Source organism: Macrobrachium nipponense, chromosome 22 (genome assembly GCF_015104395.2).
Source record: "Macrobrachium nipponense isolate FS-2020 chromosome 22, ASM1510439v2, whole genome shotgun sequence".
Lineage (NCBI taxonomy): Eukaryota > Metazoa > Arthropoda > Malacostraca > Decapoda > Palaemonidae > Macrobrachium > Macrobrachium nipponense.
Window position 1 is genome coordinate 30597890 of NC_087213.1, and position 26133 is coordinate 30624022.

Below are 26133 nucleotides of genomic sequence, written 5' to 3' on the forward strand. Positions count from 1 at the left end.
CACGGATCCTGTAGACCAGCAACCAGACACTGAGTGGCCTGTAAGTGCAATAATATATAAGAACAATTGCACAAACTTATTAGGATTAATATGATAATAATGTCATATGCCGGAGCATACCGGACTCAGAAAATATAAAACCCCTTATATATTTATATATTTATGTCCCGGGAATTGTGTAAGAAGTAAAACAACCCGGAACTGTATGACCGAGGGGGGGGGTACACGAAGTATCCCGGGACGGCCAATTGAACTCCCAAGTTCCGTGGCAAAACGAAAAGAAAAAATGAAAATTAAAATAACAAATATAATATCTCCGCCCTCGGAAGAGTAACTTCCGTAAACATAGCCCTCAACGACTACCGGAGAAGCCGGAATCTAAGCCCGCCTTATGCGGAGAGGGAATGTTTTAGGCTGATGGATGTAAGTTCCGAGTGTTGAAAGAAGCAAAGCGCAACAAATCCACGGAAACCGAGGCTAAATACGCAAAGCAACCATCAACTCCGGAGGAGGTCGGCTGAGAAGCAACACCCACCAACCTAAGGTCCTGGAGGACCCTCTACACTCTCCCCTCCGCTGATTGGGAACGGTTGTCAGCGACAACCTGAGCGAGAGGAGCACCCAATTACTGGGGGCCCCACGTGAGGGGGAGGAAGGGAGGACTGATGGGGTGACGATCATGTGACCAGCGTATCCCCGGGAAAAAAGATCACGAGGAAAACGCAGGCACAGCCTATGTAGGCTAACCGACATAACATCCAACAAATACATAGACAAAATAAAATCAAATACTTAAAGCTAAAAGAAAATCATGCTTTAACACAGGGTGGGGAAATGAAAATAAAACCTCTTAAAATATGAAGCCGCTATGAAGGCCACCCGATAACGGTGGGCGCAAAAAGGGAAATCCTACTTGCCTACTGACAAAATGATAAGAAACGGCAGGCAGACGAAAAGAAAAAAGGGAAAAATATCTGAATGAAATATACCAAACTAAAAAATAAAAGGGATAACAGTGGATATACGGCGAAACACGTAACAAAGAAACGTGCTCGAATGAAGACCCCCGTGAAAAACATGAAAATAACAAAAACATAAACGAAAATAGGATCGACTTAAACTGCCACCCAAAAAAAAAAGGGAAAAATATCTGAATGAAATATACCAAACTAAAAAATAAAAGGGATAACGGTGGATATACGGCGAAACACGTAACAAAGAAACGTGCTCGAATGAACACCCCCGTGAAAAACATGAAAATAATGAAAATAACAAAAACATAAACGAAAATAGGATCGACTTAAACTGCCACCCAAGAAATAAATAAATATATGTACTGAAATATCACATGTTAAAGCAGAAAGGAAGACCACTCGAAATCGGTACAAATCAAGGGTAAGCCGTAAAGGTGACTCGCCGCCCGCCCGCTACTTAAAAGTGACGCCTAACAAAACCCTAAATAAAGGCAAAACGAAAGGCAAATTCACTCCCTAAATATTGAAAAAGGGCGGAACCAGTACTTAACTTGGGTGAAGAGGTAGATTGACGATCCATAACCAAGAATAAAAATAAAAGAACAGATAGCTATATTTGAGCGTGCGAACACGATATGGCTATCGAAAAGTATTACGTCACAGACGCCTTCAACGGGGTAGCTAGGTGTGACCTATGGGTCGGCTCCCCGTATTTAGGGTCTTTTGATGAGGAAAAGGCTAATTGGAGGGGTTGCTGTGGTAGTGTTTAACACTCGCCCCAGTTTTATACCGACACCTTTTATATAGGTGAGCGAGTCAGAGGCTTCTGGCATGTCCAATTTAGCAGTTCTCTGGTATTATAGCAATATTTTACTAGAAATAGTGCTAAAGCGGACACATTTCACGGGAGCAACACGGCTGAGCCCAGAAAACTGGTTTTTACCTGCCAAAGTTTAAAAACCTAATGTTCATTCCCAGAGCAAACCTTTAGTTTTAACAGTAGGATAAATCTTATGGTGCATGCTGAAAACTGTTAAAAACAAACAGGGCAGCAGTGGCAAGTTGTCCTCGGTCACCTGTCGTCCTTGAAGAAACTGGTCCCTCATGGGCAGCCTCACCTTTGTTCTCTCCAGTGGAGGATGAAGGAGTTCTGGTCAGGCTCAAGATTCCCAGTCCTTTCTCATTCCTATATCATAGGTAATAAAACAGGATCTAGACTGGTGGATGGATGACAGGAACCACATAGCACTAATAGGAGTATCTGCATACTCCCCCTCCCAACATGCTTCTGTTCTCACATGCATCGAGTGAGGGATGTGGAACACTCCTGGAAAAGTTGCTGGTTTCAGGTTTGTTTGACTGAAATGACAAGCACCTTCAGATCAACAACCTGGAACTTATGGCAGCCTTCCTGGCTCTCAAAAACTTTCAGAATCGAGTGATGGGACACTTGGTGGTGTTCATGAGCGATAACACCACAGTAGTGGCATGTCAACAAGCAACAGGGTCTAGTACCCCTTCCGCTTGATCAGTTGACAATGCAGCTGTGCGAGTGGGCAATAGCTCACTCGGTAAAGCTGTCTGCCAGATACATTCCAGACAGGAGGAACATAGTAGCAGACAAGCTGTCTCTAGGATCAAGTGGTAGGAGCAGGTGGTCCCTTCATGGAAAGGCTGTTTGAGTTGTGGGGTCTCCCTTAAATTGACCTGTTTGCACCCAGCACAACAGAAAGCTCTAGGTATTCTACCCCATCATACCGACCTATGGGCCGCTGCAGAGGATGCTTTACAACACCCATGGGACAGCCTCGATGCCTACGAGTGTTGATCATCTCATATCTCAGAATGACCTTGGTGGTACCCAGGTGGCCACATGCCTTTTGATATCCAGACCTTCTAGCTCTGCTTTCCAAGGCACCGAGAGAGATTTGTCTTAGACATGACCTCCTGTGTCAACCTCGTGTGGAACAGTTCTATCAGGCAGTATCGTCTGTGTCTTCACGGCTGGGGACTATCCAGCATCTCTTGCAAGCAAGAGGCTTTTCTTGCCACACTAGTGGAGATGGCTGGATATCAGACAATCCTTTGCAGTAGTACACATGGAAAATGGGCTGTCTTTTCAGCAAATGGCAGACTTCCTTCCAAAAACTCAAAACCCTCACAGGTTTCTTTTATAGACCTTATATACCCATTATTTGCGGAAAACTCACCTATTTGCTGTAGTTTTCACTTGAGAAATATTCACAAATGAGTGTATTTTCATATTTTCATGACAAAATAAACTTTTTGTGATAAAACTATTAAAATACTTGGGTGTAAGCATTTTTTTTTTAAATTATCAAAATAGGCAGTTCTAAGCATTTTTAGATGGGGGGTTTAAGTATTTGCGGATTTTAGCTATTTGTGGGGGTTCCGGCACCCATCCTCCTTGAATACAGGGGTCTACTGGACCTTCGGGACATTGCCCACAAGTCCTAAGACACTTTTTCCTTGATCCTGTGGTGACTGCTCAACAAGAGCTTACCCAGTCCCTCCAAGAGGACAGGTTGCATCCTGCCTAAGGCATTAAGTGATGGAAAAAAAAGAGTGTACTATGTGTAAGTGGCTGGCCTCTCCTCCTCTCCCTTCTTCATCATCCTTCACTCACACTCTATGGGTAGAAAGAAGGATAATGAGCTGTCACATGCTGGAACTGGCAACTGATGCAGGTAAGTGTCACATTGACTACCCATTCTGTTCTCTATGTTTAGACTTATAGAAGCAATCCCACCCGTTTCTCTAGGAAGGGGACCCTGACAATGAAACAATCCCAAAATATATCTAATGCGATAATGAATTGTTAATCTCAACTTTTTCGGGTTAGAGACAGGCCGCTTAGTGACAAGAGCTAGGTTCCTTGAAGAATGCTGAAATGAAAAACGGCCAGGAATGATGACCAATGCAATCTGAGGTCGGTGTCACCTCTGAAGTCACATGCTTGAGACATGTGGCACCCATGGTTGCTAGGTGCCCTGTAGGGCGTGTCTGCATGTGTGTTCGTAGCATATGATATAGGCTTGATGATAGGTAATGAAAAGAAGAGAGGACACACTCTGATTACTTGTGACAGTGTGCAGAACACACCTGGAAGAGGTTTGAGAACGCCCATCGAATAAGGTAACGTAAGATAAGACTTTGAAAAAGTTAACATTTGAAGTGAAAAGAGAAAGAGAAGTGTGGTGTGTACACATTCATTTTGATTAGCTTTCACGTGTGAAGTGGTATAATAAGTATGGTCTCTTTATTTCAGATGGGTTCAATGGCACCATATAAGGGAATGGTCTCTCTAAGACTTCTTTGACTATTAAAAATGGTGTAGTTAATCAGAAACAGTGAGATTTAAGGGGGTACTTACTTAAACCTGTTTTCAGGAGAGGAAAATGAGAGTTTACGGTTTTTTGGGGGTCAGACTTTATTCATTTAATTCCACTTTAATGTATTCATTTTGTTCCATTTTAATGTTAGCTAATTTGGGAAATAAAAAGTATATTTTTGTATCTACAAGGGTTTATTAGCCTAGTCTTCCATTTCAGTTAACGCCCAGAGAAAGTTTCAGCCACAGATCGAGGGTAGGCAGTTGCTTGCAAGCAGTTTCTTTCATTTGTCTAAACGAGTATCATTTGGTCCTAAAAACTCTGGAAGATTTATGTATATGTTTGTTGTCTCTGACTCATGGATTCATCCTAGCCCTTTTTCGAATGATGTCGCATTTTTCCCACTCATTCGAAAAGGCCCAGAAGTCTGACAGTTGAACATGCAGTTCTTACACTCTGTTCAACATATCAAAGGCACTGAACTCTTCCTTGCTAATCGACCAGGGGCTAACTCGAGTCCGTTCAGAGACTCACTCAGAGTCCTCCCTCCAAGAAGTAAGTCTTCCTTATGTAAGGGACTGATAGTTTGCATATTGTGCAGGAACAAAGGACCTTTTTAAAGTAATTTATATTTTTCCTTACTTTACAAACCTGAGGTTCTTTACAATTTTATGCCCACCTCATGATACTCCACAATCTGTAACCAGGGCTGCAAGGCAAATTGGAATGTTTACATCCGGGCGGGCAGGACCCCGCCAATCGCACGAGAGTTAACTGCCTAACCACCTTGTTCAAAAGTTAAATGGCCATTCAAGCTTTTCTGAAAGTAATTCCTTATGTGAAGGACCTCCGGTTTGTATAGTTAGCAAAAATACAAATTACTTTAAAAATTTGTCATATTTTTTTGTTATCAATTTTACTTCATTGAGGTCCTAAATACCTTTTTATACTTTTGCTTTGGGCCCTGGCTCATACCTCCTTTGACTTTTTCTCATTTGGCTCTAATTCTCCCTCTCAAATGGTAAGAATGATCATGATTTTGAGTCATCTTCCTCCTTATCTTATTCATTTGTCCTCCTGATCTTATTCATTTGTCCTGCAGTGAGCTCAATTGAGGTAATATTTACTTCTTTGCTATATGTAATGAAAATTAAGTGCTTTGGTTCACTGTTGATTTAGTTTTGGGAATGCAGTTTAGTGTTACTAATAAGGTACTAGCCCATTTCATTATGCCTTGTTAGTCTACAGAACTTCTGGACTCCCAAAACCGGCCACTCAGTTGTATGATGGCTTCAAGTTCCTAAAAGTCCATGTCTAAATAGCAGCAAGTCTCATCCTGCCAAAATAGCTACTCAGGCAGTCATTAAAGGATGAATTTTTAGAGCCAAAACAAATACAGATTTTTATAACAAATTAATTTGTTCTTTTTTTGGTTCAATTCCAGTACTACAGTACTTTACAAGGTAATTGGCCCTCCAGACCCCATAGAGCTTATAGACTTAGAAAAAACTTAATACGTATAACCCTTTTCCTTTGATAATGGGACATTGGAAGTCAGTTGCTTAGCTGGTGAGCTTGATTCTGAATTTTTAGTTGTCTGGAAAGACAGTAGTGAAGTGCTTTTTGAAAAATGCATATTTCATCTTTGTTATACAGGTAAATATTAGCTGCAGACTGTTAACCTTCATGAGGCGGGCTAAAGAAAGCATATGTAGCACCCCAGTCCAGGCAAACCTTGAAGATATGCAAATGCACGTGGTGTAAGAAATTTTTTTTTTTTTTAAATTCTCCCCACCTTCCATGTTAAGTTGTATTTACAACTCCTAGTGGGGCTTCTTTTACAAGACAATCATAAATTTTACCAAGTTATACATGTTTTTTTAATAAAAATTTGTTTTGTATTTTGTAAAATTATAATTGCAACAGCTCACACAATATCATAACAGACTAAAACTAAAATAAGTAACAAATTCTGAGTACAGTAGGGCCTCGATAATCACAGGGGATAGGGCCCAGAACCCCCTGTGATAAGTAAATACCCTTGTTATCCTGGTACCCCCTCAAAAATTGCTTAAAACTGCCTACTTTAGTAGTTAACCCACCCAAGACCCCTATTCCAATGTTTATAACTGCCTACTTTAGTTCAGACACCAAATATGTCTTCAATTATCACCTTAAACTAAATTCAAGACAGTTTCAAAGTTATATTACAACATTAGCCTCAAAGTTATATTACAACATTAGCCTAAAAAATATATGTATTATATGTACTACTGTACATATGTAGCCCAGTAGCCTATGGATTACAGCTAGAAGCCTACATATGCATGTGCTATTACGTACTCACGTGGGCCTCTTTCCTTTTATAAGAAAAGAGAGGGAGAGAGGTAAGAGAAATATCAAAATTATGTAAATCATATGGGTAATCACCAACGATCTATGTTGATAAAGATGGCGATGATTTTGCAGTGCAGTCGGATGAATAATAAAGATAATGCTACCAACAGCATGCAGCAAAACATCTTCCCTTCTTCACAACACATGTTAATATATTTCACGCAATAACCTTCATCTTACGTTTAGGCTTCTTTCCCATAAAAGAATCAGGATTTGATGTTAAAGTACGTATGCTAGATGTATTTGAAAACAAATGCAAGTTTTCCTGCCAGATGCTAGATTGAAAATTTTCTTGCTAATTACCTCAAGAAAATGAAAGCTAGCATTAAAAATGCAAAATTAGTAACACTGGACTCAACAGATCCGCGCATCATACTACTAGCAACCGTACATTAGTTATGTGAAGATGGTGTTAGTAGTACAAATGATAGTTACAGGTACTATCCTACTTACAAGTCGGAATGGATGTAAGTCGAACCTTAGAAAGTGGCCAACATACTGGGTAGGGTATAATATCAAACCTTTGCTATATAAGTGCCTACTTAGTACTGTAATGTAATGTACAATCATTATTTCAATCTTTTTACCATAATGTACTTCTACTAATACATTTCAATCATTTATGTAATAGCATATATTACGTACAATCAGGCATTGAGTTACAATGGGGTTAGGTTCTTGCATGCATGTTAGAAGTCGATTCTTACGTAAATTGGTTTGCAATTCAGTCTACAGTACAGTTAATACCAAATGATGCTGCAGATAGGGCAGGGTAACTCAAACTGATGCTGCCTGAGTGATGAGAGTTCTCATGCCTGAGTGATGAGAGTTCTCATGAGATGGCGCAGTGCCAAGTAACTCAATGGTCAACTGTCTGAAGTAAGGTTGTAAGTACGAGTGGTCGTATGTCGAGTAGGTTGTAAGTCGGATAGTACCTGTATTGTATCATTAAAAACAGTATCAAAATAAACGAAGTTGCAAAGCCGATTCTACAAGTCTTTTTCTCCTAAACACGTAGCCTAAAAGGAAAACATTTTTTTGTTTGTTTCATCGCTGCCACAAACCCCTAACAATGCAGAGTACATATGATCATTCTAAACTATTGATTACTACCAGAATAACAATGATGTTTTATATTGAAAACTAATGTTACGTATATTCCAAACACTATTACTACCATGACTAGTACTATTAAAATTTCGAAAGATGTTCTTGCTGTGAATGCTACCATAATTTGATTTTCATATACGGACGTACATTTTGTCAGCTGGCTGTCCTCGCATAGATAAAAGTTGATTTCACTGATATGAAATTACTCCACGAATAGCCTTTTTAGTATGAAGATATGACGATAATATATAAGGTGAAAAGTGGTTTTGTGTATTTTGTTTACACTTCGTCGCCGAGAGAGAGAATTACGATGTCTCAGAGACTTATTTGTCCATCTGAAGAGACCTCATGTGCTCCGTTATTCATTTTATTCAGCCTTGACTATAACCTGCAGCTTCTATTTACTGGGATTCTTTCCTCAGATCTCCATTAATGAAGAATGAGTAAATATCTATTTTATTTTTACTTTTGGAAGCCACCATTGAACATTGCCAGACACAACTTAAACACAACTCGATAAACACTCGATAGTTATGGCAGATGATGTCAGCAATCAGCTGTTTCTCTAGAGAGAGCGAGAGAGATGAGAGAGAGAGAGAGAGATAGAGAGAGAGATAGAGAGAGAAGAGAGAGAAGAGAGAGAGAGAGAGAGAGAGAGAGAGAGAGAGAGAGAGAGAGAGAGAGAGAGAGAGAGAGAGAGACTGATTGTTGCCTGATTAGGTTGTAACATTGACAGATATCCATTAGCAAAAGTTGAATAATAGTTGTGTATTGAGAATAATGATAATTTTAATAAAACTGTTGTTTTATTGTGTCTAATCACATTGCATGTATTATTACCATATTATAGTATTATGATATGAACATAGCGATCTACCGTTTGCATTCTGGTTTTGTTTACCTACATTCAGAGATATGCCTATAATATATAAGGTGAGAATGGGTTTATTACCTTTATTGTCAGTTAATATCATAATGTGAATCTGTTCATGTATGTTGGTGGTTATTGGACTGCAACTAGGTTTAGCTTACCAATGAATGTCATACATATATGGCAGTCCCCGGGTTACGACGGGGGTTCCGTTCTTGAGGCGCGTCGTAAGCCGAAAATCGTCGTAAGCCGGAACGACACTTGGAAATATGCCTTAAACTAAGAAAAAGTTAGAGAGACCTTACCTGTGTGACATGCAAGTATTGCATGATGTGTAGTGTGGTTATTTCAATGCCAAAGGATGGTTCTTGAAGGTATATATTCTTTATTATACTCTTGTGACACTATAAAGCACAATCTTGAAGTATTACCAAGTCCTTAGTTGACTTTAATATACGTACACTAATACACTTAATCCCTAGGTTAGATTATACACTATACACTATTACACTGTAGTACTATAATCCTTTGGTAGTACATCCTGGAGTACACTAAAATCCCAGTCTGGTAGCTCTGGAAGGTAAAAGTATAACACAATTAGTACAAAATACTACACAAAGTCCTGAATGCAATATGTAAATTATAGATATCAAGAGTAAAAGAGTTAATGTATGTTAATTAATTCCTTACTTTTAGTTTATAATTCCTTACTTTGAGTTATATCAAGAGTAAAAAAGTAAATGAATGTGAATTAATTCCTTACTTTTAGTTTAAATTTGTCGTTCTATGTAACCCTGGATGCACAAAGTCTTGTGTGGCCCCATAGCCTACATCATTCAGGGGGTTCTGGAATGTACAAAAAATAATTATGTCAGTAAGTACTCTATGCATAGTAAGTTACATACAGTAATATGCACCATACAGTGGTTTAATATCACATATATAACATGTATAAAACTTAGTTAATGTATGTTAATTAATTCCTTAATTTTAGTTTAAATTTGTCGTTCTATGTAACCCTGGATGCACAAAGTCTTATGTGGCCCCATAGCCTACATCATTCAGGGGGTTCTGGAATGTACAAAAAATAATTATGTCAGTAAGTACTCTATGCATAGTAAGTTACATACAGTAATATGCACCATACAGTGGTTTAATATCACATATATAACATGTATAAAACTTAGTTAATGTATGTTAATTAATTCCTTACTTTTAGTTTAAATTTGTTGTTCTATGTAACCCTGGATGCACAAAGTCTTATGTGGCCCCATAGCCTACATCATTCAGGGAGTTCTGGAATGTACAAAAAATAATTTTGTCAGTAAGTACTCTATGCATAGTAAGTTACATACAGTAATATGCACCATACAGTGGTTTAATATCAACTGGTATGCATGTTGTAAATGATTGGTCTACACCCCCTGTTCAGCAGGGAGTGTACGTATTAATTCCATGAGGGACCTTGATCACTTATGCCATGTGAGAGATCTTGGTCACTTTTTTTTTAGTATAAAACTTACTTAATGTATGTTAATTACTACTATGTATAATTCCTTACCTTTAGTACTGTAGTAGTTTACTGTTGTCGTGCTATGTTATGTAGTAGTAACCCTGGACAAAGTTTTATGTGGCCTCATAGCCTGCATCATGGAAGGGGGTCCTGGTTTTCTGGAATGTACCAAAAAAGTATCAAAGTTAAGTCATGTATGTATGTTTAGTAAGTTAAATACAGTAACCATACGTACAGTGGTTTATAACATGTATGTACATAATCAAACTTGGTTGGAAATTGCTGTAAAAAAAAGTTATGTACGTATGTAATACTACTGTATGTAAAAACCTTACTGTTCATACTTTGTTACACTACATGTTACATTTGATACGTATACTTTCCTGAAGGGTTTTTTCCATCCAAAAATGGTGCTTCTACTTGTAGTTATCCTTTGATGACACTTGTAATTTGTTAGTAACAACCTGGAGTTGTGTGAAAAATGTTGGTTCTGGAAGGAAAAAGTAACAAAATTAGTGTACAAAATATACACTACAGAAAGTCGTGAATGCAATATGTTAATTACTGTAGATATATCAAGAGTACTAAAAGAGTTAATGTATGTTAATTAATTCCTTACTTTTAGTTTAAAGTTGTCGTTCTATGTAACCCTGGATGCACAAAGTCTTATGTGGCCCCATAGCCTACATCATTCAGGGGACTCTGGAATATACAAAAAATAATTTTGTCAGTAAGTCCTCTATGCAGAGTAAGTTACATACAGTAATATGCACCATACAGTGGTTTAATATCACATATAACATGTAGTATAAAACTTAATTTAGAAATTCCTTACATAACTTACCAACTTTTAGTGAGTCTCAAAGCTGCTACCTAGGTTATGGGAGATGGAGGTGGAGGTGTAGAGCATTCATGATAAGGATGCATTCCAAACCTAACTTCAGTGTGCTTTATCACAGATAACAGGCTAGGATGATGGGCAGTCTGGAATGAAGAATTAATATTAAAGGACAGTATGTAACCACTTAGGTGTACAAAATTTATTGTACGTATGCAAACAAACACAACTGAGAATTCCTTACCTTCAGCAAAATGAAGACATGTAGGCTATGTAGAGGTCTGGTTTATGTAAGTCATGCTAGTCTGGAATGATAATGTAATACATATGATTATAGTATGTATGTTACATACATAACATGGTTATTACATATGTAATAATAAAACATTAATAAAAAAAAATGTCCTTACCAAATTCTTGTGGTTGGCTTGCTTACTGGGATGGGCATATGGTAGATGAGTGGGTGGCTGGGCTATGGAGTGGGATGGGCAGGTGCTTGGGAGTCTGGAATGATAAAAAATATATAAAATGATAGAGTTACTACTGTAACTGTAGTTCGTTTCGCTTTTGCGAAAGACTGGTTGTCTCTTCTTACGACTGTCATTCGTAAGCATTCTGGTTCCTTCTTTCTCCTATGTGATATCTTAGTAGAGTGGTTTTTCTTAAAGTAAAGGAGATGATTCAAACGGATAAGTTGATAATAGTAGAACAACTTTATTTCTGAACTCCATAACAAGAGAGACAGTTTGGTCGTGAGACCGTTCCGTTTTATCGCTAGAAATGAACTGAAGTATTAGAGCATCACGTTGATAGCGAAACATTAGCTATCTCAGCGATTCACATAAAAAAACATACGTAGTCTGCCGGCTCGGAAGTTACAAGTTTCCGGCGCAGGTTAACAGGTCAACCGCTTCCCATGGAAGGTGTTATGAATAGTTAACAGAAATGCAAAACGATGATGTTTTCAAACAAACTTAAAGCAGGCTACTGCAGGCATCGCATAGCGTGATCTAGATTTGCCTTGGTCACGTAGGACGCTCCTAATTCGCCAATGACCTCACAGGTCATGGATACTATTTACAGATATATATAATTATCTGTTCAAATAATGTTATTTATTACATAACTACTGCACATGTTATTACTGTTTGACATATGTAGTGTGTAATACGTATGTACAATATAAAAAATGAAGAATTCTTTTACCTGAAGGACTGGGAGAGGTGATACTACTTGTATCAACTGATTTGGGCTCTGGAGAGGTGATACTACTTGTATCAACTGATGAGGGAACATCTAGATCTGGAAAGAATGATAGGGTACATAAATATAAGGTGGATGTAACTGTAGCATATGTACACTTTTAATAAAATTTCTATTAGCAATTTATAAAACATTTTATACAAATTCATTAAGGATTCCTTACCTGATGAATAGGGCGAGGCATCAAAACCATGGAAAGGCTCAGGGTCATCTGGGTCGCTGTCACTATCAAAGGGGTCTGAAATGAAAAAAAAATATAATAAGGTTATGCAACATCAAACACATTGTACCACTATGTAAGTTAGTGTACGTATGTATGTAGGGTGTAAACAATTTCCAACATGAAAATGAGAAAAATGAAATTGCTTACCTGATTGTACACGTACAGGTAGTGAACGGGCTGCTACAGAGGGTCCAGGTACAGGGGGATCTGGAACTGTCACAGGTAGTACAGGGAGATCTGGAACTGTCACAGGTAGTACAGGGGGATCTGGAACTGTCACCACTTCTGCAATAAAATTACAAATGATGAACATTAATGAAGTTACAATTTACTCTTACATTTAGTTGTTACATTAAAAAATTAACATATTTTATATGTACACTATGTAAACACATAAATTAGTAAAACAGTTCAGAATTCCTTACCAGGACTAGGAGTGAGAGGTGGTGGTACTGGAGACTTGTGAAAGAAAGTGTTAAGCCTGGACTGCACACTTCTCTTCGTCTGCTTCTCCTTCAGGGTCTCCTTGTAGAAAGTTACTAAGTCTAACATTCCACGTTTTATTTTGTCAAACCTGGCAACGTTAGGGTCTTCTGCCTCAAAAGAAGCCAAGGCTCTCTCCAGATGAGTAAAACCCTCTGACAAGCCTTTCACAGTTAATGACCTGGGTTTTGGCTCTGGTGCCGCCTCCTCTTCCTCAATCATTTGTTGTTCAAGTTCAAGTAAGTCCTCTGCAGACAATTCCTCTCCATGGGATGCCAGCAGCTCTGTTACATCATCAGGTTCAAGATCTAGTTTCAGCCTCTTGCTTAGCCCTACGATCTTCCTCGTCACAGTCTCGAAGTCTTCTGCCTGGTCAAAGCCTTCAAAACTGTGCACAAACTGTGGACACAGTTTCTTCCAGGCCCCATTTTCGTCTTCACCTCGTCCCAAGCACTTGCAATATTTTTCACTGCATCAGCAATGTTGTAGCCCTTCCAGAATTGCTTCAGTGTCAACTCCTTGTTAGCTTCTATGGCCCTCAAAGCAAAACGTATGGTCCTTCTAAGGTAGTAAGCCTTGAAATTAGCTATTACTCCCTGGTCCATTGGCTGTATCAGCGATGTGGTATTGGGTGGGAGGTACACCACCTTCTCATTAGGGTGCATGTCGCTCAAATTTGAAGGGTGACCAGGGGCATTGTCCAGGACTAAGAGGGCCTTAAAAGGCAGACCCTTCGAAGTCAAATACCGTTCCACTGCTGGCACGAAATGGTCATTGAACCAATCTTCGAAGACCATCAAGGTAACCCAAGCCTTTTTATTTGATTTCCAAATCACAGGGAGTTGACTCTTGAAAATGCCCTTGAATGCCCTGGGATTCTCGGCCAAATACACCAGCAAGGGCTTCAGTTTCAAATCGCCACTTGCATTGGCCCCAAACAGCAAAGTCAGTCGCTCCTTTCCAGCTTTATGGCCAGGTGCTGACTTCTCCTCCTTGGAAAGGTACGTTCGATTTGGCATTCTTTTCCAAAATAATCCAGTCTCATCCACATTAAAGACTTGGTCAGCCGTGTAGCCACCATCCTTAATTATCTCGGCCAAACCACCAGGAAAACTACCTGCTGCTTTGCTATCAGCACTAGCAGCTTCACATTATGCAAATTTGCACGAGCCTTAAAACGGTTAAACCAACCTCTACTCGCGGAAAATTCACCACCAGCACTGCCTTCGCCAAACTTTTTCACTACTGCCTCATGCAGCGCTCTAGCCTTCTCCTAGATCACACTTAAGCTCACCGGAACACGTCGCTGGTTCTGGTCCTCCAGCCAGATCATGAGCAATTTCTCCATTTCAACAATGCTCTGGCTACGTTGCTTCTCGTTTATCACCGTTGACTTCATCGGTGCAGCATCCTTAACGTGCTTCAGAATACGTTCCTTGTCCTTCACAATGGTTACCACCGTGGTCCTGCTCAAGCCTAAAGAACGGCCTATTTCGGTGTTAGTTTCTCCCTTCTCCGAACGCTTCACCACGTCATATTTTACCTCCATCGTGATGACCTTCCTCTTCTTGGATGAACTATCATCGGAGGAAGTACATTGGCGTTTAGGAGCCATTGTAAATTTGCGAAAATGGCAAGGAAAATCAGCAACGTCTTAGCACACAACCGACTGAACTTCAGGCAGACACGCGATTGAAGTGGCGTCCTTTGGTATTGTTACGCTTAGCGTCCTCGACCGTCCGAGGTCATTGTTCGGTCAATTTACCATACAGTTTAATAGCGTTAATTAATTTATGCGCCTCCGCTCAAAAACTAGTTCTGCGTATGAGGTATCGTTAAAAAGCATAACAAAACGTCGTAACCTTGGATTTTGCGTTGTAATCTAACCAGAAACTTAGTTTTTTTTAATTATGTACTGGAAAGAAGCAATGATTTTTTCATTATTTGCGCTTTTGGACTGTTTTAAACTGCGCATCCCAAGCTAGTGTATTCAATCGCCCGCAAACTAGTTCTGCATATGCGGCGTCACTAAAAAAATTTAAAAAATACGAAAAAAAAAAAAAGTGTCGAAAATTATCATAACCTCAAAATTTTTGTTGTAATGTAACCAAAAACATATTTTTATTATATACTGTGCTAAACTATAAAGGATTTTTATCATAGCATGCGTTTTTTAAAAGCGTCGTTAACTCGGAGCGTCGGAAGCGTCAGCGTCGTAACCTCGGAACAAGCGTCGTAACCCAGGACGGATTTTCCATTGAATATTTAAGAAAAAGCGTCGTAACCTCGGAACGTCGTAAGCCGGAACCGTCGTAAGCCGGGGACCGCCTGTACCTTGAATAGGCTATTTATTATAAAGATATGCCAATAATATATAAGGTGAGAATGGTTTTATTACCTTTATTGTCAGTTAATGTCAAAATGTGAGTCATTTCATGCATGTAGGTGATTATCGAACCACGGCCGAGGCTTAGCTTACCGATAAACATCTCATACACAACACGTTTGTCCCGCGATGCTGCGATTCATACCAGCGATATAGCATGAGAAGTGGTCCAAGAAAAACCTGTGAATGACTGATTCCGTGATTGCTGATCCGTGACTAAGCGATGCCCCACTGTACTGGCAGTCCCAGGTTATCGGCAGGGGTTCCATTCTCTGCAGGGTGCTGATAAGCGAAAATCACCATAGGTGCCATTTATGGCACCTATGGCGCCAAGTTTCGGTTAATGGTGCCTCAGATGTGTTATGTATGGTGCCATAACACTACTATCGCCACCTTATGGCGCTGATAACTGAAACTTGGCCCATTATGGCACTAGACAAGTGCCACAAAACCAGATCGCCATTAACTGAGTCCGCCGATAACCGGGGGCTGCCTCTATACAATACTATTTGTTATTAAATATTTATGTAAATTTACTGAGATCTAAGATGCACTAACTTGGGATTATACATGTTTTTTCTAACATTTCTTTGCACTTTTCTTTACAAAATTTCAATGATAATGAACATACTATCACAAAAGATAAGAACGAAAACCAACAGCAACCCCTGGGTATATTTATGAGCAAATATATAAAAAGACATCATGTGAGAGAGAGAGAGAGGCAGTACATGCTCCCTTGAAGTCAAGTAACAACTAACTCATGAGACACCTAGAATCGGCAAGCTGGGCCAGTCTAAAAGTTGCCTTTAGTAAATTTATGGACTACTGAAGTAATGGAACCTCTTTCCTGCCCGATTTCGCCAAATCGATGGCGTGTAATATTGATACTCACTGGGAGGTAATCGATCCACCACTCAAAACCTGTTATTTTTACTCATGTGAGGGATCCGTTCATCCATCAAGGGGTAATATATAGGATTTTTTTCTTACAAATTGTATGATATATGAAAAATATGGGAAGGGAAGAAAAATGCCCTAAGAGCATACAATTGGTATGTAAAAGACCACTTAATTTTTAAAAGCAATGCTTACTTTTATAAACAATACTATTATTTGTAATGAAAGGCAAACAGTCTTCAGTAATCATTGATACAGAAATGACTAAGAAAGAAGGGGAACACAGAGGTGAGATGCAAAAAGGTTCTACACACACCGTCGGAAAGTATTTTTGTTATTGTGTGAATGGTTGCCTACTCTGAATCAAAGCATACTGCTGCAGTTTGGCTATTATACAAATGTAACCATTTATAGCATGTAAAATATTTTATTAAATGCAAATTATAGTAATTGTCTGTTTAATGTTGCAGTTTACAAAAATTGCATTTTCGTAATTGTTATTTTTCCTTTACTTTTTAGGGCGTCTTAATGCTGTGGCACTTCAGCTGAACAATTCCTCAACAAGGGCAACTGTACATGGTATTCTTAGTGAATTTGATTTACCAACAAACTACATCGATAACCTACCTGAAAAACGAAAGGAACCAGATCGCAAAATTGACTGGCATCCATCCTTTTATGAAGCTACTGGTACCCTGAATCCTGAAGATGAACTTTACACTAAAACTAGGAAAGAAAACTTATAGTAAGGGTTATACATTTAAATTTTATGGATTAACATTTTTGAGAACTAATAATGTACTTATGTGTATTTTACAGTAGACTTTACGTATATTGATGTTGTGACATTTTGTTGTTTAAGGCCATCAATGTTAATGGAATGATGTTTACTGAATAGGTTTTAGATTGTTTTATTGCTAATGGTTGTCTCATTTTGAAAGTTCATGGCTCATCAAAAATATGGGCGAAGCAGAAAGAAGACTGGCTGCAAGTGAACCCATTAGAGAGGACATTGTTAAGCTAAGGGAGCGGCTTGTAACAGAACTCCAATTAGCAAGGCTCACTTGGGTACGTGATCTTAGTACAACCCACCTTAGAGGGTGCCTCCAAGGGTTAACAAATTTAACAGTCCATCATCCAGAAATCAAGGATGTTCTCCAAGGTAAGAAACTGCACACTTCATATCCAGATTCTTTTTTTCACAGACAAGAGAATTAAAAAAAAAATACTTTTTATTTTGGACACAGATAGGTTCCTTACCAGGGCATATCACTTCTTTGTTTAAATGGCTGACTGATAAAAATTTAATAAGGTAGTGATTTTTATATTTTTGGAGATGAGAGAAATGCCTGTAGAGTGGGAGAAACTCGTTCTTGATTAAATTTTTCCTCAGTTTAAAACATTGTTTTCCAATTTCATTAGCTCCTGGTGTAGGGGAAGGAGGAAATTGGATTGTAAACAATTGTTTGTAACCAAAATGGTAGATTTTATATATGTAACTTACCAAGTAATTACTTACGTACATAGCTATAGTTTCTAACTAGCATGGCGGCTAAAATTTTAAATTCGCAGTAGCGATTCTTTTGCTTTGGTGTAGGTAAATAGCCCCGCCCCAATTTTGGGTGAGAAGAATAACTAGGCAAACCCTTTCAATTTGCTTCTGTTGTCTGACAATGAAGGTTGTTAGTTCTACCAGCATTAGCTAGTGAAAGGTTTTTCTTGAACAGACCGTAATTTCACAATTTAGTAGAATTAGGTTGTCTTTTCCCGATTTTGACTGGTAACTGACTGTGATGATGTCAGACGCTAGTTAATCTCATCTACTTGTTATTAGATGAGATTAACTCCAGCAAAGTATGATTTGCACACTATTTGCTCTACTTGCAGGGGTCAAGTTTGTTCAGTAACTTTGTCATGTCATGGAAAATTGTCAATTCTCATCTTTCAGTCTTTCAAAGTTAGAAAGAGATTGGAAAAGAAAGGCATCTTAAAAATGACAATAAGACTGCAGTTAGTCAGAAATCGGCTAGTAGTATGGGTTTACCTGTAATTTCTGTACCAATTATGTCACTTATTCCCGGTTCTCCTGCTATTCCACCTGAACCCTTACCCATCTTCCATGTTTCTGCTCCCATTGCTGACCTGGAATCAAGATTTGATTGATAGTTTTAATTAATTGTGAATTCTGTGGCTCAGTTAGGGACTTGGTTCATACCCTTATGGAACATGTGAGCAAAACCAATAGTACGTCTGTAGTTCACACATAGGTTACACATTTTTATCTTGTGTATGGTAATACAATATGGTAACTGAACTGATAACAGTATAAAAATACATGGACTCATAAAACCATGGCAGGCTGTGGGTAAACGCAGGTAGGGTATCTGTCTGCTGAACTGTGTCACATATACTATAGAAAGAAAAAGAAGGGGTTGCATTTTTTTAAGTATTTATGCAGTATGTTGCAAATACTATGGGAAAAAAGGTTGATTTTTATATTTTATTACAAATACGGTATGGTGAAAAAAAGGTTGAGAATTGTCTTTTGCATGTTTTCATTTTATAGTTTGATGGTTTTTGTTTATAAGCATACTGAGTGTTTGTAGTTATGTGGTATTAACAAGGTTAAGTGAGGAACGGTATGGAGTTGCCCTTGAATACCCCTAGATTTTTTTACTCACCATTATCTGACAGACCCTTGGCTCTATAAATCTGGATAATTGAAGGATTACTGATACTTAACTGTGGTACTTCTAACATTGTGGGACTACCTGATGGGAGTGACTTGATTCTGTCGTGTAAAGGGCTTATGACTTATTTTGTAGCCATGAACAGAAGTAAAACTAAACTTAAGATCCACATTTTTGTAAGTTATTTAAAAAATTTTACAGTATTTAATTTTTTGAGTAAGTATAGTATTTACTAACATTGTTTTGTATTAAATAGGTCGTGGTCTTCATTTTGGCAATGAGACTGGTGTAAGCCTAGAAGGTAGTGTAGTTCTCAGTACCTCTGAAGTTCGGAACCAATGGCTGCAAGTAAGTGCTTGTCATTTTTTTTCTGTATGTACTTTAATATTTTGTTCTGAAATATATTACTGAATTGATTCTCTACTTTTTTAAAATTTTATTTTATTGGAATTTTTATTTGTTCAGTACTAAAATGGTTCAGATTTTGTTCTATAGTATTATTACTAAAATAAGGGTTGTTCATATGTGAACAAACTTTCGGTCTTAACAATAGAATAATTTTCTAGCGCCTAGCTGGATCCGGTTAAAATTCGGAGATGAAAAAGCATGGTATCTTGTGAGATCTGGCAACGCGTACGTATATTGGGTGAAAACTGGCCAAAGACCACTCACCCGCGCTACCGTGTTCAGTCTTTTTCGCCTGGGTGAGAGTCACAGTTGCCCTTTTTCAGCCTTTTACCCAATTGTTTGCCCGTTTTCGCTGTTTTGATTGTGTGTGTGTGCTTGTGTTAATATGGCTTCCTCTGCTTCTTCTTGGCCTCGCCAATGCATGTGCCTGGGAACTCAGAGTTCCCGTGTTCTCGTTTCCTGGCTTCTTCAGCTACAGACCCACACTCCACATGCAGTGGGTGTCATGCTAATGTTTGTACCATAATGAATCCCTGTACGGAATGTCATGCGTGGCCTAGAGTGCAGTGGAAGTTATTTTATAGTAAGAAGGATCATCGTAGGGTTTCAACCCTTTCTTCGTGGGAAGGGTTTTCATCGCCTCACCCCGATGCTTCGTTTTCTTCCGCAGTGACACCCCATGATGCTAGAGTTGTTGTGCCTTTGTCTCCTTCCTTTTCTTCCATCGATTTGTCGTCGTAAGTATTGGGAGGCCCACAGGTTGATTTAATGTGTAATGTCACCTCCTCTTCCTCGGGAGTTAATTTGCGTCCCACGAGGGAGGAGGCTATTTCATGAGTTTCTTATATTTCAGGTTCAGAGGCGTCCAAAATGGCGGCGCTCTGGGCGTCACTTAGGCTACGGGGTTCACCCTCCTTGGAGGGTTTGCTGATGCATTTCATGGATGCTTGCCTCCCCCAAGTGGTCAGCCATTTTGTATCGCTCCACCAGTGAGGCCTGCCACTAGCTTGGGTCAGGGGAAGGCCTTGACTTCTCTCTCAGCACCGCTGGTGAAGTCACTCCCAGTTCCATCGGTGACGTCACTTCCATCGATGACGTCACTCCCAGTTCCATCAGTGTCGTCTCTCCTTGCTACGTCAGCATCGTCGGTTGGGGCTGCTGCGCTACCTCGCTCCTCATGTCATCATTGTTTGCTCCCGTGATGTCATCGCTGCCATCCAAGACATATCCTCTTCCTTCTGTGTTGTCCTCTCTTGCGGATTCTTCTGAGTCTTTGTCAGGTGGTTCTTAAGAGATCGGACTCTGTTTTGGAAGGTAGGTTTGCTGCCTTGTAGGCTGAGAAGGCTGTGAGCAAGCGTGTTGCATCGCCTCCCCCACCTTCTGCCAAGAGGATGTGTAAGGAATCAGTGCTGTCATCCTCTCCTCCATCACCCCCATCTCAACCGTGTTGGCGTATCAAGCACTGGAGGGTTAAGGACTTTGCCTTTTCTTCGTCGATATGTTCCCGAGAGTGTTAGTGTTTCGTCCTCTGTGCAATTTGCTGTGGCTGCATTGTCCTCTTCTTCGAGACACGAGTGTGTTGCAACCTTGCACGTATGTGCGCATGTTGCTGATTCTTCTGCACCAGGGTCTTTTTGTCGTCATAAGGATCTTAAGGTGCCTGTGAATAGATCGAAAGTTGTGAATGCAGAAGTAGTGCAGCCAGTGTTCACCTCCCCCTCCCGTTGATGCTCTTCGGGGTTTGACTCCGAGGAATTCTCGCTCTACGTCAAGAGTTCGAGATGCTTCTCTGTCACACTGACGCGTACGTGGACACATACGCGAGTCATCTATTGTGAGTGTTTGTAGTCGTGTTCCTAGTGTTGTGGTTGTTCATCGCAGGAATTGGCGCATGGCCCCAGTCCGGACAGGTTTGCTGGCGCTTCAGGTTCTTTGGCTGCTGGGTCTGCAGTTGATGTGCGCAAGGAAGGCATGTTGGATAAGCCTGCATCTTCTTCTCGTTGTTGGTCTCCATTGCCAGAGCAGGAGGAAGGAGACACGTAAGAGTTTGTTCCGATACGTAATACAAACCATCGGTCCTTTAACAATAGGAAGTAGCTAGTGGCAGCTGGAACGGTCGTAAGCTTCGAACAAGGGGAGAACGGTAGTTAACTGCTTGTCCGACAGTCACGCGCCGCGCGACTGGGAGGTAAACAAACCACTTTTGCTTTCGGCCGCGGGTGTGAAGGACGTGTTCGTCATCGCTCTCTGCCCGCTTCATCGTCGTATGCTTTGTTTATATTGTGTTTTCTACTGATGGTTTGTTTGACTTGAAAATGAAACTGTAAGTACACTGTTTTCATTTTCATTACTTAATTATGAACCAACATGGAGCTATCGCCGTAGATGCGGCGATTTCCTCTCTTTTCATGAATTGAACCCTTGAATTATGTCTCGGTGCCGAGGGCGGGCGCGCTCGCGCCGAGTCATGTATTTTGGGCGAAAGTGTGTAATTGAAAAATGTAAGTACTTTTTTCATTATATTTTGCCCTGTGCGTTCGTTACCGAGACGTGATTGCGCTCGGCACGAGCCTTTTATTTGTATGATAAATGCAATGAAAGTGGATTCGCAATTGCAGTATTCTTTTCATTTTCATTTATTTATTTGCATAAAATTTAATTTGGATCAATTTTCGCTCTTACCCGGGAATTGATCCTTACGATTATTTTCTGTGAAAGTGAAATCGCAAGTGCAGTATTCTGTTTCATTTTCATATATATTTTATGATAGCATCATATTATTTGGATCAAGTTTCCGCTCTTACCCGCCCGGGAATTGATCTTTTCCCCCTTTAAGTTCTATGAAGTGAATCGCAGGGCAGTATTCTGTTTCATTTTCATATTACTTTTCACTGCTGTGCGGGGTAGGGGAAGCGAAGGTCTGCCAGGAAGTCGTCGGAAAGCTCTCCCGCGGGACTCCATTGGTATCCGATTCTTCGTCTTCCTTCCTGCCCCCCGCTCAGCTTCCTCGTTGTATTTTGTGTTTGGGGTCTTCCTTGCGTTCGGGGTGGGGCATGTCTTCCCCCGTGCGTGAGGGAACCCCTCTTACTAATCTATCTATGCTACCGCAGGTGCTACATCCGTGGGAGACGACCTTGGACAGGTATGGACCACCGCGGCGGCAGGGCGTGCCTAGCATCCACGGGCTGCTGCAGCGTCTAGCGAGGTCTGGGGCGGTCTCCACTACTACCACGGCCGCTTATGCTGCTCCCCCACTGCCTGGTCTACACTCCCCATGCTGTGTCGGTGACGCCGTCTGCCGCTACTAGGGCCGCCGCCGTACCAAGGGGGGTTGCCGCCGCCGCCTGTTTTCTTCGTGTTGCCTGCCCCAGACTTCCGCTGTTCCAGCAGCTCGCCCCTGGACCGGCCGCCAGTACCCAGGTTCCCGCTGGCTGCCGATGATTCTACGAGGCGATCGCTGGGCCTGCCGTACCTGCCGCTGATGTGATTCTCGCTGCTGATGTGATTCCCGCTGTTGGCTTGGCTGTCCCTTCTGGGTCTACCGCTGCCGCTGTTCCTGAGCTGGTTGCTGTTCCTGTCGCTCCTGGTTCCTGAGCCTGTCCATGCTGGTCCTGCCCACGGTGTGTCTTCCCCAGTCCCAGGTCCTTCCGGACAGGTGCAGTCGGGCCGTGTTGCTTCGGCAATAGCCCCGGCTCCGGCCTGGATGGAGGACCTGACGACTGTCCTGCGTGAGCTGACGAGGAAGAAGGAAGAAGAGGAAGCTGTCATCTTCGTCTTCATCGTCTGCTGCTGCCTCTTCCCCTTCGACTTCTAAGGCCATAAGCCGAAGAAGAAGAAGGCTGCCTTCCCCCCTAAGAAGTCTCCTTCGGGAACTTCTAAGGGCCCGTCCCACCCCGGTGGGACGGGGGGTCCTTCTGCTGGTCCTCCTGCTCCTTCAGGGAGACGGGGCCACCCGTCTCCCACCCCTTCCGTAGGAAGAGATAGACGGGGACCAGAGGAGTAATCGGTTAGCTCTGGTACTTCCTCGCCTGGTGCTAGCGGCGATGCCGCTACGCCAGGTTCCGGCTCGGTCTCTCGTTCGTGAGAGATCCCGAGTGTACGTTCTCCCTCGGGAGACCGTGCAGCCAAGTTTCGGCGCCAGAGTTCGCTCGGCGCCAAGACGCGGCACGGAGCAGAAGGCTGGTGAGAGCCGCTCAGGTGACTCTCGCCAGGCCAGCGGCCGCTCTTGCAGCGACCAGCTGGTAACCCGGTTTTCCCCCCTAAGAAGGCTCCTTCGGACCTTCTAAGGGCCCGTCTCGCTCCGGCGATTCAGGGAGCTCTTCTGCTGGTCCTCCTGCTCCTCGGGACAGGGCCCGTCTCTTCTTCTACCAAGGAGAAGAAGACGGGGACCAGAGGAGTACCAGCTTCAGCTGGCACTTCCTCGCCTGGCTCTAGCGGTTCTGCCGCTAAACCAGGATCCGCCTCGGCTTCTCGTTAGCGAGAAGTACCGAGTGGACAGACCGTCCAGCCAAAGTCTTGACGCCCGAGCTCGCTTGCCGTCAAGACCGAAGCGCGGAGCAGAAGACTGGCGAGAGTCGTGGCAGACGGACTCTCCGACCAGGCCAGCGGGACGCTCGTCGCAGCCGACCAGCCGGCTGCTCGGGCTGACGTGACGGTCTCCGACCGGCCACGCGCTGAGGCGAGGAAGGGGTCCCCGCGGCCATCGGTACCAGCCTCGGCTGGTACCAGCGGCTCTACGCGCCGAGAGGACGCTCACCGCGACAGCGAGCCTAGCAGGTCACCTGACCGCCGCTCCCACAGGGACCGGGCGGATAGGGGGACCAGCAGCAGCTCCTCTGCACACGAGATCGGGGCCGCTGTTCTCGGTCCAGCCGTTTCCCTGGGAAACGGCTCGACTAGGCCTGCAAAGTGGCGATCGCCTGCAGCCCTCCAAGCCCGCTGGTTCTGCCAGCGAGCGAAAGAGGAGCGTCATGTCTTCCTCTCCCGTGCCTGCAACTTCCTTGGTTTGCACCAGGAAGAGCGAGGCACAGCGGGGTGATCGTGAGGGGCATACCCCGCACGATCCCGTCATGACGCCGTAAGTACCAGGTACGATCTTCGGACCGACCAGGACGTACACGCAAGTGGCAGGAGGAATCCGAGAGGGGTCTATCGCAGTTCCTCCTCCTTAAGGGGGAGGTTCTCGGAATGCTCTTGTTCGAGGGGCTATGACTTCCGAGATCCAGAGGAACTTTGTCGAGGTTATGGCGCTGATTCGTCAGCGCAACGACCTCGGGGAAGGATTGCCGCTCCCACCAGCAGAGCCCACGTCTCTGCTCGAGTCGTTTTGGGGCCCGAGAGGGAACCCAAACCGACGGTGGGTCTGCCGCGATCGGAGCTTGCCGATTCTGTCTTGAACCAGAGTCTCTCGTCTCCGGACAAGAAGGCTCTCTCAGTTCTGGCTGGTCGATCAAGCTACTTCCACCTCCACTACTGCGACAGCGGCGTTTCTACGTGTCTTCGGACACCGTATTTAAATACTCCTTCGGTCCTCCTGAGAGGTTTCGACCTCGACGAGGACTGGAATGAGTCGGAGGACGGTATCGGCTCTCTCCTGTCAGGTGTCGATCAGCTCACCCAGACGACGTTCACAGTGGCGGCAGACCCTTACCTACAGTGAGAGTTCGTAACCCTCCTCGGGGAAAACGTTTTCTCCTGACGATACGTTTTCCCAGACTCTGAGTTGCGGCGATGGCTGCTCCTACTCTTCTCCAACTGCTAGTTCCACTGGGAAGGCAAGCGAGTATCCAATTCCTCCCCATTCCCTCTCTCCTTACGGCTACGAGGGAAAGGGGAGGGATCCTACAGAGATTTCTCTTTAGGATCCCACGTTGGGGACTGCGCTACCGGGGGGACCTTCGGGTCCTACCTGACGTAAGCCCCGGTCGTTGAGGAGGGATCCTGCCCCATTCTCGATTTCTACGGGAATCGAGAGGACAACCAGCCGATATCGTTTGACGAATTCGGTGGGGGTTTCGCAGACTGCTTAGAATTCTACGGAATTTCTAGCGCATTCAGAGTGTTCGAGTTTTTTACGATCTCCAAACACTTAGGCGAGACCACGGTCCAAAGTGAGCGAGACGAGAATCCCCGATATGTTACACGATAATCGGGAACCTCGCCTATGCTCGAATTCCTGGAATTTCTAGCATTGGGAAGAAGACTGCTGCTGAAAGAAGACTATCTCACAGTAGGCGACCAACCTGGAATAGAGAAGAATGGACGGGAATATCCAGTTTGGCTTGAACTATCGTCTTAGTATTCTGTTCACCATTGAAGCTTTCCTTCGAGGAAGACTTCTCCTTCACTCTCTTTGATAGAGATCGAAGGTGGTCGATCTCCAGTCCTTATTTTGTTTTCTTGAAGGAAAGAATTTAGGATGGAGATCGTTGTTCAGAATCCTACAAATATACTACGTATATTAACCTCGCGACATGATTCTGCTAAGCAGTTGAATTGTCCAAGGGGTAGGCGCATATCCTAGTTAATCTACAGATTGCGACTTAGACGAGAAGTATTCTAATTGAACTGCAACTCGGGGTTGCCTGCAACCTCCCAGGAGTTTTCAGTTTCAATTTTATATACTTATGGTTTTGTCACGACAACACCATTTCAACTTTTATATTTACCGAAATTCGTTTCGCCTAAATATAATTGCTCGAGCATATCTTTTATGCTCGGTGGT

The 26133-nt window shown here is 42.3% G+C and overlaps 1 protein-coding gene across 3 annotated transcripts in view; it reads left to right on the forward strand.

The window, feature by feature from the left end:
• The window catches only part of LOC135198570 (T-cell activation inhibitor, mitochondrial-like), a 207546-nt gene that overhangs the window by 80149 nt on the left and 101264 nt on the right, over nucleotides 1–26133 (forward strand). For all 3 annotated transcript variants that reach the window (XM_064226286.1, XM_064226285.1, XM_064226283.1), the window contains exons 3-5: nucleotides 16831–17056; nucleotides 17253–17473; nucleotides 19258–19349. In XM_064226286.1, the coding sequence (XP_064082356.1) occupies nucleotides 16831–17056; nucleotides 17253–17473; nucleotides 19258–19349 (539 nt within the window). The remainder of the gene's footprint in view (nucleotides 1–16830; nucleotides 17057–17252; nucleotides 17474–19257; nucleotides 19350–26133) is intronic.